We start from the raw sequence: 16,699 nt of genomic DNA, 5'->3' as shown, positions 1-16,699 counted from the left end.
AGCTCAGTGGGCCTTTACTGCTTGTGGTGCTGCAGGTTCAGAGCTCAGTGGGCCTTCACTGCTTGTGGTGCTCCAGGTTCAGAGCTCAGTGGGCCTTCACTGCTTGTGGTGCTGCAGGTTCAGAGCTGACCCCGTATATGTTGCCCTCTCCTCCACCTCTTTCATTGAGATGGCTTTGTAATAGACTCAGTGATTTATCACCCAATCACATAACCACATGGAGGGGAGATTGTTAACCATCTGCCAACACGCAGTAAATGGCTCTACCTCGGAGCTGTGTACACAAAACGGAAGTTTTTAGTTTTTAGGTTTTTTTTTAATTAAAACGACTTGTAAAAGCAGCAAATATCAAAATGGTTGCAAAAGTTCTCACGCCCATTCCCTCACATGATCTACCCCAGTTACTCATCCTGTACACCTTGTGCCTCAGGCGTGACGATACGAGCGACGTCATGTGACACAAACCAAGGAGAGCGGGTTGGTTGCACGCGTATATTTACAGATACAAATAATCCATACAAAATGAGGTGTGTACACACAGCGAGTAACAATGGATATAAAAGCACTAAAATCCAAAATAAAATAAAAAAAAACACAAACTTCAGTCTCCGTCCAACAGACACAAAATACAGACCTTCAAACCACCGCAATGAAACAAGATGGCTGCCATAGATGGATCAGGACCTTCGCCTTACCTCTTGCAGGACTGGGATAGGTGTAACCCCCTCTGAATACAGTATTTAAAGGGGAACTCCACCTGGGCTAAATGTACAGCAAATCGCCTAACCAGCAATTCACTAATAGGAAAAATTAAGAGAGTGTCGTTGGGGGAGGGGCTGTTACATGGAAAGGGGTGTGGCCTGTAGCCCCTGCACTCACCAGCACCAATGTGACTATCTGTTAAGGCCTCTACTACGTGTGACCTGCCCCCAAGTTGCAGTGAATTCTGGGCAATGCAAGTACATGTGGCCCCTGGGGTACACTGCTCACCATTAACCCCTGCACCACTAGCAGACTGTAAATTCGAGTATTATGTGAGGGGTTTCTCATCCTGTTACAATCACCACTTGTAGTTGTGCTCACACAGCTGAGGGTTTGCTGCAATGTATCAGTGCATTCTATTCTTCACAAGCACAGCACAGCACCTGCTTCCCTCCAGCCCCGGACTTCAGTTGACAGCTCTTACTGCGACAAATCATCAGCTGTGTTAGCAGGACGGGGTCAGGGCAAGGAAGGGGTCAGAGCAAAAACAGGACAAGGACGGGGTCAGGGCAAGGACGGGGTCAGGAAAAGGACGGGGTCAGGAAAAGGACGGGGTCAGGGCAAGGACGGGGTCAGGGCAAGGACGGGGTCAGGGCAAGGACGGGGTCAGGGCAAGGACGGGGTCAGGGCAAGGACGGGGTCAGGGCAAGGACGGGGTCAGGGCAAGGACGGGGTCAGGGCAAGGACGGGGTCAGGGCAAGGACGGGGTCAGGGCAAGGACGGGGTCAGGGCAAGGACGGGGTCAGGGCAAGGACGGGGTCAGGGCAAGGACGGGGTCAGGGCAAGGACGGGGTCAGGGCAAGGACGGGGTCAGGGCAAGGACGGGGTCAGGGCAAGGACGGGGTCAGGGCAAGGACGGGGTCAGGGCAAGGACGGGGTCAGGGCAAGGACGGGGTCAGGGCAAAAACGAGACGGTCAGGGCAAAAACAGGAGACGGTCAGGGCAAGGACGGGGTCAGGGCAAGGACGGGGTCAGGGCAAGGACGGGGTCAGGGCAAGGACGGGGTCAGGGCAAGGACGGGGTCAGAGCAAAAACAGGAGACGGTCAGGGCAAGGACGAGGTCAGGGCAAGGACGGGGTCAGGGCAAGGACGGGGTCAGGGCAAGGACGGGGTCAGGGCAAGGACGGGGTCAGGGCAAAAACAGGAGACGGTCAGGGCAAGGACGGGGTCAGGGCAAGGACGGGGTCAGGGCAAGGACGGGGTCAGGGCAAGGACGGGGTCAGAGCAAAAACAGGAGACGGTCAGGGCAAGGACGAGGTCAGGGCAAGGACGGGGTCAGGGCAAGGACGGGGTCAGGGCAAGGACGGGGTCAGGGCAAAAACAGGAGACGGTCAGGGCAAGGACGGGGTCAGGGCAAGGACGGGGTCAGGGCAAGGACGGGGTCAGGGCAAGGACGGGGTCAGGACAGGGTCAGGGCAAAAAAAGGACAGGGTCAGGGCAAGGGCGAGACAGCAAACAGAGATTTTGTATAATCTCAGTATGGAACAAAGTAGGTGTGAAAACCACAAAAGTGCTAACCTGCAACTCTCCAGCTGTCGTAGAACTACAACACCCAGCATGCCGACAGCCAAGGTCATCCTTTGGAAAGCTACAGGTCGGAGGTCACCGCTCTGCTGTAATTAGCTATGTAAATAATTTGCTGCATACATCATATTCTCATCCTGAATCTTATTTAATGTACTCTAGTCACACCCAGAGCTGCATTTACAATTCAGCTGAAACTTTTCCCATAGCTGCAACTCCAACAGCACTGAAGAGCAATGTGGTGCATTGTGGGAAATAAAAGGCCCTGTAGATGGTCTGGTACATGCACGACCCCTCCCACAAGGCACCGCACGGGGTCATGGAGAGCTCTAAATCCTTGACAACAGCTTTGGATGTAACTAGAGCAGAAGTCAAAAAGTACAGGGACAAGTTAAATAAATCAACACATCCGTAACATGTAACTTTTTGTCACATGATGCAAGCGACCACATCGACCTTGCCCGCCCCCGGACTGTGAGGACACGCGGCTTTGGCACATGGGCAGAACTCATGGATAAGACAGCGGCATGGTAGAAGCGGAATCTGCAAAAACAACCGCTCCGATTCTTGTAAACAGCGCAAGACGTAAAATAAACCGTAACAAAAACAAACCATAAATACAAGGCGCGCCGGGGCTACAAGCCTGAGATCCAGCTCGTGTAACCAGAGGGCGCCGTCACGGGCCGCGCCTGCCTACCCTGTGTACGTAACGGCAGGCCCCGCCCCCTGGATCGACAAACACTGGTGCGATACGCTATACACTAGTATACATGAGGCGACACGTACGTACAGAATCAGTCAGCACCGGCCGCCCCACGCGTTCCGGATTCACATTGTGGTAAACTTTTTGTGTTTTTTTTTTTTTTTTTCTTCTTTTCACTTTTGAACTTTATATATATAAAAAACACAAAACATTGAGTCGCGAGGAAACAACGTGAAAAGTTCTTGTGCAAACTAGAAAAACTTCATTGTGGTAGAAATTCAGTCCCCGTCAAACCGCCAGAAGTGTTACAGGGGTGGGGGGTGTAACAAATGGGCTACAAAACTCGCCCACACAAGGGTCGCGCTCGTGCAGTCTTTAGGCCCAACAAAATTTGGGCACCGACATTTCCCTCTAGTATCGGGGGGAAGGCGACGCCGCCATAAAGTGAATGCTGGTGCTCCAACAGCATCGATATGGCGGCATGGAGGCTTGCAAATCTGACAACACCCACCAGGCCGGTGAGAGGAGACGGTGCCTAGGCCCGGGGTGGGGGATCAGGAATAGTTTGCCGGTCCTGGGGGTGAGGGGTCCTGGTCCATGCTACATCCCAGAGCCTCAATGTCATTGCTGATGTCCGAGATCATCCGGTCCCACTCGTCTCCTTCCGACGGCACCGACTGGTCGTCCGATCCCTCCGCCGCGCCGTTGCCGTTTGTGGTGGAGTTGGAGGCGGAGCTCATAGTCCTCCTGTACCTGCCAAAGCTGTCCGTGATTATACCGCGACCGTCCTTCACACCAATGGTCTCCAGGAAATTCTCAAAATGTTGACTGTCCTTCTCGGGGATGAAGGGCCGAAGACCTGAGCAGAAGACGGGAAGAAGCGAGAGGAGGGGTTACCGAAAAATCCTCAAGACTCAAAACCTGACCTAGTGCTATGAACAGCTGATGTTTTGTTGCCCTTGTATCCTCCTCAGTAACCAGTCCAACCAATCTCTCTCTTCTTAGTTTGGTATACGTCACTGCACACTTCATGAATAGAATGAAAGAGCTACAGTAAACACTGACATGGTTGAGAGTGTGAGACTTCTATGGGTACTGTTAGTAGTTGACAACATGATAAATGAGAGCCTGATATAAAGGGGTTAAATAAGAGATGTGACAGGACCTCAGCAGTCCGCGGGTCGTGTCCGATATTGCAGATCAGCTCCAGTGAGATGAAGGAGGCCAAAGCTGCAGTACCGCTCACAGCCTGTGTACGGGTGTGGAGCCGTTTGTCAAAGACAGCGGCCATGTTTTAAAGGGGTTGTCGGGGGAGTATTTATTTCCTTACCTGTTCCCAGGGATGCTTCTGATGGACCGATAGGTTGTGACAACCCAGAATCTGGAAAAGGGCAAGTGGTTGTTGCAGGACACGTGGGCGGGGGCAGGTGACTACACCAGACCTGACCGTTACAGTGTGTCAGTGCAGATATAATGCAGGATTTTTGGCTCTGCAGTCTCTGAGCGTCTCCTTACCGAGCAGTAGAAACTTCCTGCTGTCACCGTACAGCTGCCGGAGGTTGATGCAGAACTCGTGGATGGAGGCGCCGTTCCGGTACTCGTGCAGGAGCATCGCAAACTGCTGGATCTCCTGCGAGGAAAGCTTCGTTCTCAGCTGGAAATCAACAAGATGGCGAAAAATTAAACCACGGCCTTCGAAATCAAACGTGACCTACCCGTTCCCCTCCCCCTCCCAGTGACTCCAGGGCCACAGATCCCGGCCACATGGGTCACATGACCTCCTGGCGATGCCACGCCCTTACCGTCATCATGTAGTCGTGCAGTAACTCGGCCGCAGTGGCGCTCAGCTCGCTCTCGCTGGCCGTCTTGTTGTGAGGCAGAGAACTGCCCTCAATGTCTGGAGAATCCTGAAAGGAGCTGCCAGGGGAGAGAATGAGCAGAGGTCAGAGGGGTCGCAGCACCCAGCAAACCTGCTAGGGGTCACTGAGCAGCACGATACTATGTGGGGGTCACTGAGGAGCACGATACTATGTGGGGGTCACTGAGGAGCACGATACTATGTGGGGGTCACTGAGGAGCAGGATACTATGTGGGGGTCACTGAGGAGCACGATACTATGTGGGGGTCACTGAGGAGCACGATACTATGTGGGGGTCACTGAGGAGCACGATACTATGTGGGGGTCACTCAGGAGCACGATACTATGTGGGGGTCACTGAGGAGCACGATACTATGTGGGGGTCACTGAGGAGCACGATACTATGTGGGGGTCACTGAGGAGCAGGATACTATGTGGGGGTCACTGAGGAGCACGATACTATGTGGGGGTCACTGAGGAGCACGATACTATGTGGGGGTCACTCAGGAGCACGATACTATGTGGGGGTCACTGAGGGGCACGATACTATGTGGGGGTCACTCAGGAGCACGATACTATGTGGGGGTCACTGAGGGGCACGATACTATGTGGGGGTCACTGAGGAGCACGATACTATGTGGGGGTCACTGAGGAGCACGATACTATGTGGGGGTCACTCAGGAGCACGATACTATGTGGGGGTCACTCAGGAGCACGATACTATGTGGGGGTCACTGAGGAGCAGGATACTATGTGGGGGTCACTGAGGGGCACGATACTATGTGGGGGTCACTGAGGAGCAGGATACTATGTGGGGGTCACTGAGGGGCACGATACTATGTGGGGGTCACTCAGGAGCACGATACTATGTGGGGGTCACTGAGGGGCACGATACTATGTGGGGGTCACTGAGGAGCACGATACTATGTGGGGGTCACTGAGGAGCACGATACTATGTGGGGGTCACTCAGGAGCACGATACTATGTGGGGGTCACTGAGGGGCACGATACTATGTGGGGGTCACTGAGGGGCAGGATACTATGTGGGGGTCACTGAGGAGCAGGATACTATGTGGGGGTCACTCAGGAGCACGATACTATGTGGGGGTCACTGAGGGGCACGATACTATGTGGGGGTCACTGAGGAGTATGATACTATGTGGGGGTCACTGAGGAGCACGATACTATGTGGGGGTCACTGAGGGGCACGATACTATGTGGGGGTCACTGAGGAGCACGATACTATGTGGGGGTCACTGAGGAGCACGATACTATGTGGGGGTCACTGAGGAGCAGGATACTATGTGGGGGTCACTGAGGGGCATTATACTATGTGGGAGTCACTGAGGAGCAGGATACTATGTGGGAGTCACTGAGGGGCATTATACTATGTGGGAGTCACTGAGGAGCACGATACTATGTGGGGGTCACTGAGGAGCACGATACTATGTGGGGGTCACTGAGGAGCACGATACTATGTGGGGGTCACTGAGGAGCACGATACTATGTGGGGGTCACTGAGGAGCAGGATACTATGTGGGGGTCACTGAGGAGCACGATACTATGTGGGGGTCACTGAGGAGCACGATACTATGTGGGGGTCACTGAGGAGCAGGATACTATGTGGGGGTCACTGAGGAGCAGGATACTATGTGGGAGTCACTGAGGGGCATTATACTATGTGGGAGTCACTGAGGAGCACGATACTATGTGGGGGTCACTGAGGAGCACGATACTATGTGGGGGTCACTGAGGAGCACGATACTATGTGGGGGTCACTGAGGAGCACGATACTATGTGGGGGTCACTGAGGAGCAGGATACTATGTGGGGGTCACTGAGGAGCACGATACTATGTGGGGGTCACTGAGGAGCACGATACTATGTGGGGGTCACTGAGGAGCAGGATACTATGTGGGGGTCACTGAGGAGCAGGATACTATGTGGGGGTCACTGAGGAGCACGATACTTTGTGGGGGTCACTCAGGAGCACGATACTATGTGGGGGTCACTGAGGAGCACGATACTATGTGGGGGTCACTGAGGAGCAGGATACTATGTGGGGGTCACTGAGGAGCACGATACTATGTGGGGGTCACTGAGGAGCAGGATACTATGTGGGGGTCACTGAGGGGCACGATACTATGTGGGGGTCACTGAGGGGCACGATACTATGTGGGGGTCACTGAGGGGCACGATACTATGTGGGGGTCACTGAGGGGCACGATACTATGTGGGGGTCACTGAGGGGCAGGATACTATGTGGGGGTCACTGAGGAGCAAGATACTATGTGGGGGTCACTGAGGGGCACGATACTATGTGGGGGTCACTGAGGAGCAGGATACTATGTGGGGGTCACTGAGGGGCATTATACTATGTGGGGGTCACTGAGGAGCAGGATACTATGTGGGGGTCACTGAGGAGCAGGATACTATGTGGGGGTCACTGAGGGGCATTATACTATGTGGGGGTCACTGAGGAGCAGGATACTATGTGGGGGTCACTGAGGGGCACGATACTATGTGGGGTCACTGAGGGGCATGGTGATGGTAAAAGATGTATTTGTATATGTGCCGGGGGGGGGGGGGGGGGACAGTGCAGGATCTTTGAGGGTGTATTCACACAGCACAGTTTTCAGACAGTTTTTGGTGAAGTTTTCTCATTTTACAAGTGAAATAATTTAACACATTTCAGATGGAATTACTGCACAACCCCCCCCCCCCCCATGTGACAGGGGTTTTTTGGCCCATGTGACCAATGACGTAGCTATCTACACTCCACAGGGTCTCCAAACTACCCCACCCAGCATGTCGCACGTGGCTCCAGCCCCTCAGGTACTGGGATAATACTAGTTTATACATGGTCCGGGGTGCCCAGTCACATGACCCTCCCCCCCGGTACGTACAAAGCTCCCGCCTCCAGGTCGTACGCCTCCTTCACCTCCACCTTATTCGAGGAATCATCTGGAAAAACAAACAAGGGATCAACATGAGAAGGTTCTACAGATGACACATGGGTGGGAGCTTGTCAGGGGTACAGGACATGACATTGATTTCTTGCAAAAAAAATGCGCCCCACCTGTTCATGGGTTGTGTCAGGTATTGCAGCTCAGCTCTAATGAAGTGTATAGGGCTGAACAGCAATACCAAACACAACCTGAAAACAGGGGTGGCGCTGTTTTTACAAGAAATCAGCCATGTTTTCAATCCAACACAATCCTCTATGCAATCTAAACTGCTACAATGTATCGGCGCAGGGAAGAGTAACCGAATCTGAACAGCTGATCTGCACCGATACATTGTAACAGAATGTGCTACTGTCTACACTGGAAGAAACTGTAACAATCCCTCAGCTGTGTAAGTGAATAGGTCTGCACTGGCTATGCAGATAGATATTCACCAGTATGACCCCACTATGGGACGGCTCCACTACATACCACTGTGTAAGGACAGGTGGCGAGTGGGGGTCGACGCTCCGTCAAATATGGCCCTGTCCAGGAAATCAATGGTGGATTCTGTGTACACGATCTGAAAGACCTGGCCGAGAAGGGAGCACAGCTCCTCCGCAGCCGCCTGAGGGAGAAGAAAGGAGGACACGAGTGTGAGAGAGCACAAGTACTGGTGAACAAGGAGAAAGGAGGACACGAGTGTGAGAGAGCACAAGTACTGGTGAACGAGGAGAAAGGAGGACATGAGTGTGAGAGAGCACAAGTACTGGTGAACGAGGAGAAAGGAGGACACGAGTGTGAGAGAGCACAAGTATTGGTGAACAAGGAGATGAGGAGAAAAGAGGACACGAGTGTGAGGGAGCACAAGTACTGGTGAACGAGGAGAAAGGAGGACACGAGTGTGAGGGAGCACAAGTACTGGTGAACAAGGAGAAAAGAGGACACGAGTGTGAGGGAGCACAAGTACTGGTGAACGAGGAGATGAGGAGAAAGGAGGACACGAGTGTGAGAGAGCACAAGTACTGGTGAACGAGGAGAAAGGAGGACACGAGTGTGAGGGAGCACAAGTACTGGTGAACGAGGAGAAAAGAGGACACGAGTGTGAGGGAGCACAAGTGCTGGTGAACGAGGAGATGAGGAGAAAGGAGGACACGAGTATGAGAGAACACAAGTACTGGTGAACGAGGAGCTGGGGGAGAAAGGAGGACGCGAGTGTGAGAGAGCACAAGTACTGGTGAACGAGGAGATGAGGAGAAAGGAGGACACGAGTGTGAGAGAGCACAAGTACTGGTGAACGAGGAGATGAGGAGAAAGGAGGACAGGAGTGTGAGAGAGCACAAGTACTGGTGAACGAGGAGCTGGGGGAGAAAGGAGGACGCGAGTGTGAGAGAGCACAAGTACTGGTGAACGAGGAGATGAGGAGAAAGGAGGACGCGAGTGTGAGAGAGCACAAGTACTGGTGAACGAGGAGAAAGGAGGATACGAGTGTGAGAGCACAAGTACTGGTGAACGAGGAGATGAGGAGAGAAAGGAGGACACGAGTGTGAAAGAGCACAAGTACTGGTGAACGAGGAGATGAGGACATGAGTGTGAGAGAGCACAAGTACTAGTGAACGAGGAGATGAGGAGAAAGGAGGACACGAGTGTGAGAGAGCACAAGTACTGGTGAACGAGGAGAAAGGAGGACACGAGTGTGAGAGAGCACAAGTACTGGTGAACGAGGAGAAAGGAGGACACGAGTGTGAGAGAGCACAAGTACTGGTGAACGAGGAGAAAGGAGGACACGAGTGTGAGAGAGCACAAGTACTGGTGAACGAGGAGAAAGGAGGACACGAGTGTGAGAGAGCACAAGTACTGGTGAACGAGGAGAAAGGAGGACACGAGTGTGAGAGAGCACAAGTACTGGTGAACGAGGAGAAAGGAGGACACGAGTGTGAGAGAGCACAAGTACTGGTGAACGAGGAGAAAGGAGGACACGAGTGTGAGAGAGCACAAGTACTGGTGAACGAGGAGAAAGGAGGACACGAGTGTGAGAGAGCACAAGTACTGGTGAACGAGGAGAAAGGAGGACACGAGTGTGAGAGAGCACAAGTATTGGTGAACAAGGAGATGAGGAGAAAGGAGGACACGAGTGTGAGGGAGCACAAGTACTGGTGAACGAGGAGAAAGGAGGACACGAGTGTGAGGGAGCACAAGTACTGGTGAACGAGGAGATGAGGAGAAAGGAGGACACGAGTGTGAGAGAGCACAAGTACTGGTGAACGAGGAGAAAGGAGGACACGAGTGTGAGGGAGCACAAGTACTGGTGAACGAGGAGAAAAGAGGACACGAGTGTGAGGGAGCACAAGTGCTGGTGAACGAGGAGAAAGGAGGACACGAGTGTGAGAGAGCACAAGTATTGGTGAACAAGGAGATGAGGAGAAAGGAGGACACGAGTGTGAGGGAGCACAAGTACTGGTGAACGAGGAGAAAGGAGGACACGAGTGTGAGGGAGCACAAGTACTGGTGAACGAGGAGAAAAGAGGACACGAGTGTGAGGGAGCACAAGTACTGGTGAACGAGGAGATGAGGAGAAAGGAGGACACGAGTGTGAGAGAGCACAAGTACTGGTGAACGAGGAGAAAGGAGGACACGAGTGTGAGGGAGCACAAGTACTGGTGAACGAGGAGAAAAGAGGACACGAGTGTGAGGGAGCACAAGTGCTGGTGAACGAGGAGATGAGGAGAAAGGAGGACACGAGTGTGAGAGAGCACAAGTACTGGTGAACGAGGAGCTGGGGGAGAAAGGAGGACGCGAGTGTGAGAGAGCACAAGTACTGGTGAACGAGGAGATGAGGAGAAAGGAGGACACGAGTGTGAGAGAGCACAAGTACTGGTGAACGAGGAGATGAGGAGAAAGGAGGACAGGAGTGTGAGAGAGCACAAGTACTGGTGAACGAGGAGCTGGGGGAGAAAGGAGGACGCGAGTGTGAGAGAGCACAAGTACTGGTGAACGAGGAGATGAGGAGAAAGGAGGACAGGAGTGTGAGAGAGCACAAGTACTGGTGAACGAGGAGATAAGGAGAAAGGAGGACACGAGTGTGAGAGAGCACAAGTACTGGTGAACGAGGAGATGAGGGGAGAAAGGAGGACACGAGTGTGAGAGAGCACAAGTACTGGTGAACGAGGAGATGAGGAGAAAGGGGGACACGAGTGTGAGAGAGCACAAGTACTGGTGAACATGGAGATGAGGAGAAAGGAGGACAAGTGTGAGAGAGCACAAGTACTGGTGAACGAGGAGATGAGGAGAAAGGAGGACACAAGTGTGAGAGCACAAGTACTGGTGAACACGGAGCTGGGGGAGAAAGGAGGACACGAGTGTGAGAGAGCACAAGTACTGGTGAACGAGGAGATGAGGAGAAAGGAGGACACAAGTTTGAGAGAGCAAAAGTACTGGTGAACGAGGAGATGGGGGAGAAAGGAGGACACAAGTGTGAGAGAGCACAAGTACTGGTGAACCAGTAGATGAGGAGAAAGGAGGACACGAGTGTGAGAGAGCACAAGTATAGGTGAACCAGGAGATGAGGAGAAAGGAGGACACGAGTGTGAGAGCACAAGTACTGGTGAACGAGGAGATGAGAAAGGAGGACACGAGTGTGACAGAGCACAAGTACTGGTGAACGAGGAGCTGGGGGAGAAAGGAGGACACAAGTCTCAGAGAGCACAAGTACTGGTGAATGAGGAGCTGGGGGGAGAAAGGAGGACAAAAGTCTGAGAGAGCACAAGTACTGGTGAACAAGGAGCTGAGGGGAGAAAGGAGGACACGAGTGTGAGAGAGCACAAGTAGTGGTGAACGAGGAGATGAGGAGAAAGGAGGACATGAGTGTGAGACAGCATAAGTACTGATGAACAAGGAGCAGGGGTAGAAAGGAGGACACAAGTGTGAGAGAGCACAAGTACTGGTGAACAAGGAGATAAGAAGAAAGGAGGACACGAATGTGAGAGAGCACAAGTACTGGTGAACGAGGAGATGAGGAGAAAGGAGGACACAAGTTTGAGAGAGCACAAGTACTGGTGAACGAAGAGCTGGGGGAGAAAGGAGGACACGAGTGTGAGAGAGCACAAGTACTGGTGAACAAGGAGATGAGAAGAAAGGAGGACACGAGTGTGAGAGAGCACAAGTACTGGTGAACAAGGAGATGAGAAGAAAGGAGGACACGAGTGTGAGAGAGCACAAGTAATGGTGAACAAGGAGATGAGAAGAAAGGAGGACACGAGTGTGAGAGAGCACAAGTACTGGTGAACAAGGAGATGAGAAGAAAGGAGGACACGAGTGTGAGAAAACACAAGTACTGGTGAACGAGGAGATGAGGAGAAAGGAGGACACAAGTTTGAGAGAGCACAAGTACTGGTGAACGAAGAGCTGGGGGAGAAAAGAGGACACGAGTGTGAGAGAGCACAAGTACTGGTGAACGAGGAGATGAGGAGAAAGGAGGACACAAGTTTGAGAGAGTACAAGTACTGGTGAACAAGGAGATGAGAAGAAAGGAGGACACGAGTGTGAGAGAGCATAAGTACTGGTGAACAAGGAGATGAGAAGAAAGGAGGACACGAGTGTGAGAAAACACAAGTACTGGTGAACGAGGAGATGAGGAGAAAGGAGGACACAAGTTTGAGAGAGCACAAGTACTGGTGAACGAAGAGCTGGGGGAGAAAAGAGGACACGAGTGTGAGAGAGCACAAGTACTGGTGAACGAGGAGATGAGGAGAAAGGAGGACACAAGTTTGAGAGAGTACAAGTACTGGTGAACAAGGAGATGAGGAGAAAGGAGGACGCTAGTGTGAGAGAGTACAAGTACTGGTGAACAAGGAGATGAGAGGAAAGGAGGACACGAGTGTGAGAGAGCACAAGTACTGGTGAACGAGGAGAAAGAGGACACGAGTGTGAGAGAGCACAAGTACTGGTGAACAAGGAGATGAGGAGAAAGGAGGACACAAGTGTGAGAGCACAAGTACTGGTGAACACGGAGCTGGGGGAGAAAGGAGGACACGAGTGTGAGAGAGCACAAGTACTGGTGAACGAGGAGCTGGGAGAGAAAGGAGGACACAAGTGTGAGAGAGCACAAGTACTGGTGAACGAGGAGATGAGGACACAAGTGTGAGAGAGCACAAGTACTAGTGAACGAGGAGATGAGGAGAAAGGAGGACACAAGTGTGAGAGCACAAGTACTGGTGAACGAGGAGATGAGGACACAAGTGTGAGAGAGCACAAGTACTAGTGAACGAGGAGATGAGGAGAAAGGAGGACACAAGTGTGAGAGAGCACAAGTACTAATGAACGAGGAGATGAGGAGAAAGGAGGACACAAGTGTGAGAGCACAAGTACTGGTGAACGAGGAGATGAGGACACAAGTGTGAGAGAGCACAAGTACTAGTGAACGAGGAGATGAGGAGAAAGGAGGACACAAGTGTGAGAGAGCACAAGTACTGGTGAACGAGGAGATGAGGACACAAGTGTGAGAGAGCACAAGTACTAGTGAACGAGGAGATGAGGAGAAAGGAGGACACAAGTGTGAGAGAGCACAAGTACTGGTGAACGAGGAGAAAGGAGGACACAAGTGTGAGAGCACAAGTACTGGTGAACGAGGAGATGAGGAGAAAGGAGGACACAAGTGTGAGAGAGCACATGTAGTGGTGAACGAGGAGATGAGGAGAAAGGAGGACACAAGTGTGAGAGCACAAGTACTGGTGAAAGAGGAGATGAGGCGAGAAATGAGGACAAGAGTGTGAGAGAGCACAAGTACTAGTGAACAAGGAGATGGGGAGAAAGGAGGATACGAGTGTGAGAGCACAAGTACTGGTGAACGAGGAGATGAGGAGAGAAAGGAGGACACGAGTGTGAAAGAGCACAAGTACTGGTGAACGAGGAGATGAGGACATGAGTGTGAGAGAGCACAAGTACTAGTGAACGAGGAGATGAGGAGAAAGGAGGACACAAGTGTGAGAGAGCACAAGTGCTAGTGAACGAGGAGATGGGGAGAAAGGAGGATACGAGTGTGAGAGAGTACAAGTACTGGTGAACGAGGAGATGAGGAGAAAGGAGGACACAAGTGTGAGAGAGCACAAGTACTAGTGAACGAGGAGATGGGGAAAAAGGAGGATACGAGTGTGAGAGAGCACAAGTACTGGTGAACGAGGAGATGAGGACACGAGTGTGAGAGAGCACAAGTACTAGTGAACGAGGAGATGAGGAGAAAGGAGGACACAAGTGTGAGAGCACAAGTACTGGTGAACGAGGAGATGAGGAGAAAGCAGGATACAAGTGTGAGAGAGCACAAGTACTAGTGAACGAGGAGATGGGGAGAAAGGAGGACACGAGTGGGAGAGAGCACAAGTACTGGTGAACGAGGAGAAAGGAGGACTTGAGTGTGAATGAGCACTAACACTGGTGAAGATGGTGGTGTCTTACTTTATTCTCTGTGGCCAGGATGACCAGGCAGCAGGACTCCACGGGGCCTGTCCCGCACTCTGATAGTGATCCGGATGTCAGCATTTTGCCACTCTCTGCAGACAGGCTCTGACTAGGAGAGATCCCGGGATCCTGGGCTGTAGATCAGAGAGATCAGTGATCAGGACGTGGAAATGTCACATCAGACATGACGGATTATCAGACGGCGGATTACAGGGATTACCAGTTTTGAGGAGCACCAGGTGCAGGCAGTCATCTCGGATGTAGGAGACGGCGGCGATGTCGTGGATGGGGACTCGCAGGATTATGTCCTCCCCGTCTCTCCAGACCACCTTGACGTTGTAGGCAGACAGGCTGATGACTGCGTCGTGCTCCTGGGTGAGCTGTGCGGGGAGCTGGTGCAATCGCTGTGTATGGGAGCAATGGAAATAGAATAACCTTATATATATGACAGCGACATCACCCACAATGCAATGCGGTGCCCTCCTGACCATATACACAGTGCTGCATGTATGAGAGCTGACATTACATACTGCTGCGCCCTCTGCTGGCTGAACACCAGAACAGCAGCTTCCTCTACCCGACCAGTCCGCCATGTTCACCACTCACCTTCGCATTATCAAGAAGTTGCAAAATTTCTGTCCGGCTGGAAGGGTTGAGGTATCCGGGGATGGAGGTCAACTGCCCTAAATACTGAGGCGAGACAGAAGAGGGAACACAGGATTGGGGAGAGTCACCTTGTGCAATAGATCGCCCCCTAGGGAGCCAATATGATCATAGCAGTGATAGAGTTAAACACCAAAAAACAGATTCCCCCCCCCCCCCCTTGGTTGAGTTTGCCGGCCGCAGCCCCTGAGCATGGTGAGATAGCGCCAATATGGCTGCACTACTGTGTACTGCCCCCTGGTGGTAGTGTGGCGGGATCACCAGGCTTACACTCACACTCACCTTGACTTCTTTCTCGATATAATCGTTGAGCAGCACGTCGGGCTCCACGCGGTGCTCCGCCTGTGACACGGACACGGTGTGCAGCGGCCGCCGCTACGTCACCTTCTCCTGGGCCTTCTTGTCTCGCCCCTTCTCGCCCTTCAGGAACACCCGCTTAAATGGAGACACAATTCCAGGCTGCTGGGAAAGAGGAGGAGAGCGGAGCGCTGAGACATGGCCGAAAAAACTACCGTGCAGGAAGAGAGAAGAATGGTGTGAACACTGACCAAGAGACAGAGGAATAATCTAATCTATAGAGACAGAAAAACCTTTAGGACTCCATGTGACACCAGAGGAGAAGACTATGAGGTCAGGCCGGTGTGCGAGGCCTCCTCCTCCTCCTCCGGCAGAGGCTTCACCACCTGAAGAAACAGGAACTGGACGAGGATGCCGAAATCAGCCCACAAAGTGCCCAAACATCGACTCCTCGCCCACAATGCCCCTGCATGACACAGACGACGCCCCAGAGAGATCCGTCCCTGCATTCACCCTCCTGGAATATTCTTTTTCTTTTTTTTTTTTTTTTTAAATGTAGATTGTGAGCCCCACATAGAGCTCACAATGTACATTTTTCCCTATCAGTATGTCTTTTTTGGAATATGGGATGGAAATCCATGCAAACACGGGGAGAACATACAAACTCCTTGCAGATGGTTTTTTGTCCTTGGTGGGATTTGAACACCAGGACTCCAGCGCTGCAAGGCTGCAGTGCTAACCACTGAGCCACCGTGCGGCCCCCCCTCCTGGAATATTCTGTCGTCGTCTCTCAGGTGACAACCACCTCCGGCCTCTGTTACAGAGTGCACTAGGGTTGTCACACATAGATACTTGTCCTAGCTCCTGCTCACATACAGTGTCAGTCTTTACTGTCATGTAGGAATTCTATTCTAAGGGAAATATAAATAAGAATCTTAATAAGAACACGGCTATAGAGGAAGGTAAGTCTGTCTCCTGCACGCGGTACAGATCAGTCACAAGGCCACATTCATGGAGGCGCCATCCCTGCACCCCTTCCCCCCTTCCCTTCCTCCTACCTCTCCATCCATCAGTAATTGTGGAAGGCTTGGCCCACAGAGCGGGTGTTTACACACGTCTGCATGAAATCTCACACCGGCCCCAACACTTGCACTGTCTGTATACATCACAGCAGGAAGGAGCCGCGACCACAACTTCCTGCCAAACAGCACAATGCAACATCTGGTGTAATAAGTGACAGCCAGCAGAGGCCGCCATGTGCAAGCTGTCAGTACAAGGAGTCAGTGAGGTACCAGGCACCGAGAGGCCGCACTAACATCTACTATAATGGACTGGTCAGTGACTGAAGGAACGAACACCCTCAGATACAGACAGTGCACCAACAGCAACAGCACTACATACAGGTTATACAGTCACCACTAGGGGGAGCTCACTACATACAGATTATACAGTCACCACTAGGAGGAGCTCACTACATACAGATTATACAGTCACC

The 16,699-nt window shown here is 52.3% G+C and overlaps 1 protein-coding gene across 1 annotated transcript; it reads right to left on the bottom strand.

The window, feature by feature from the left end:
- Window positions 1-2,090: 2,090 nt before the first annotated feature.
- Window positions 2,091-16,283, bottom strand: CCM2 (CCM2 scaffold protein). Its single transcript, XM_075271846.1, is given in 10 exon segments — window positions 2,091-3,848; window positions 4,505-4,643; window positions 4,792-4,906; window positions 7,753-7,810; window positions 8,284-8,419; window positions 14,242-14,378; window positions 14,465-14,648; window positions 14,851-14,934; window positions 15,190-15,366; window positions 16,263-16,283. Coding segments are annotated over 10 exon segments (1,347 nt in total). The 5' UTR covers window positions 16,275-16,283; the 3' UTR covers window positions 2,091-3,543.
- Window positions 16,284-16,699: the final 416 nt, after the last annotated feature.

Source organism: Leptodactylus fuscus, chromosome 4, assembly GCF_031893055.1.
Source record: "Leptodactylus fuscus isolate aLepFus1 chromosome 4, aLepFus1.hap2, whole genome shotgun sequence".
NCBI classification, from domain to species: domain Eukaryota; kingdom Metazoa; phylum Chordata; class Amphibia; order Anura; family Leptodactylidae; genus Leptodactylus; species Leptodactylus fuscus.
Note: the sequence above shows the minus strand (reverse complement) of the source record. Positions and strands in the feature narration are given on the sequence as shown.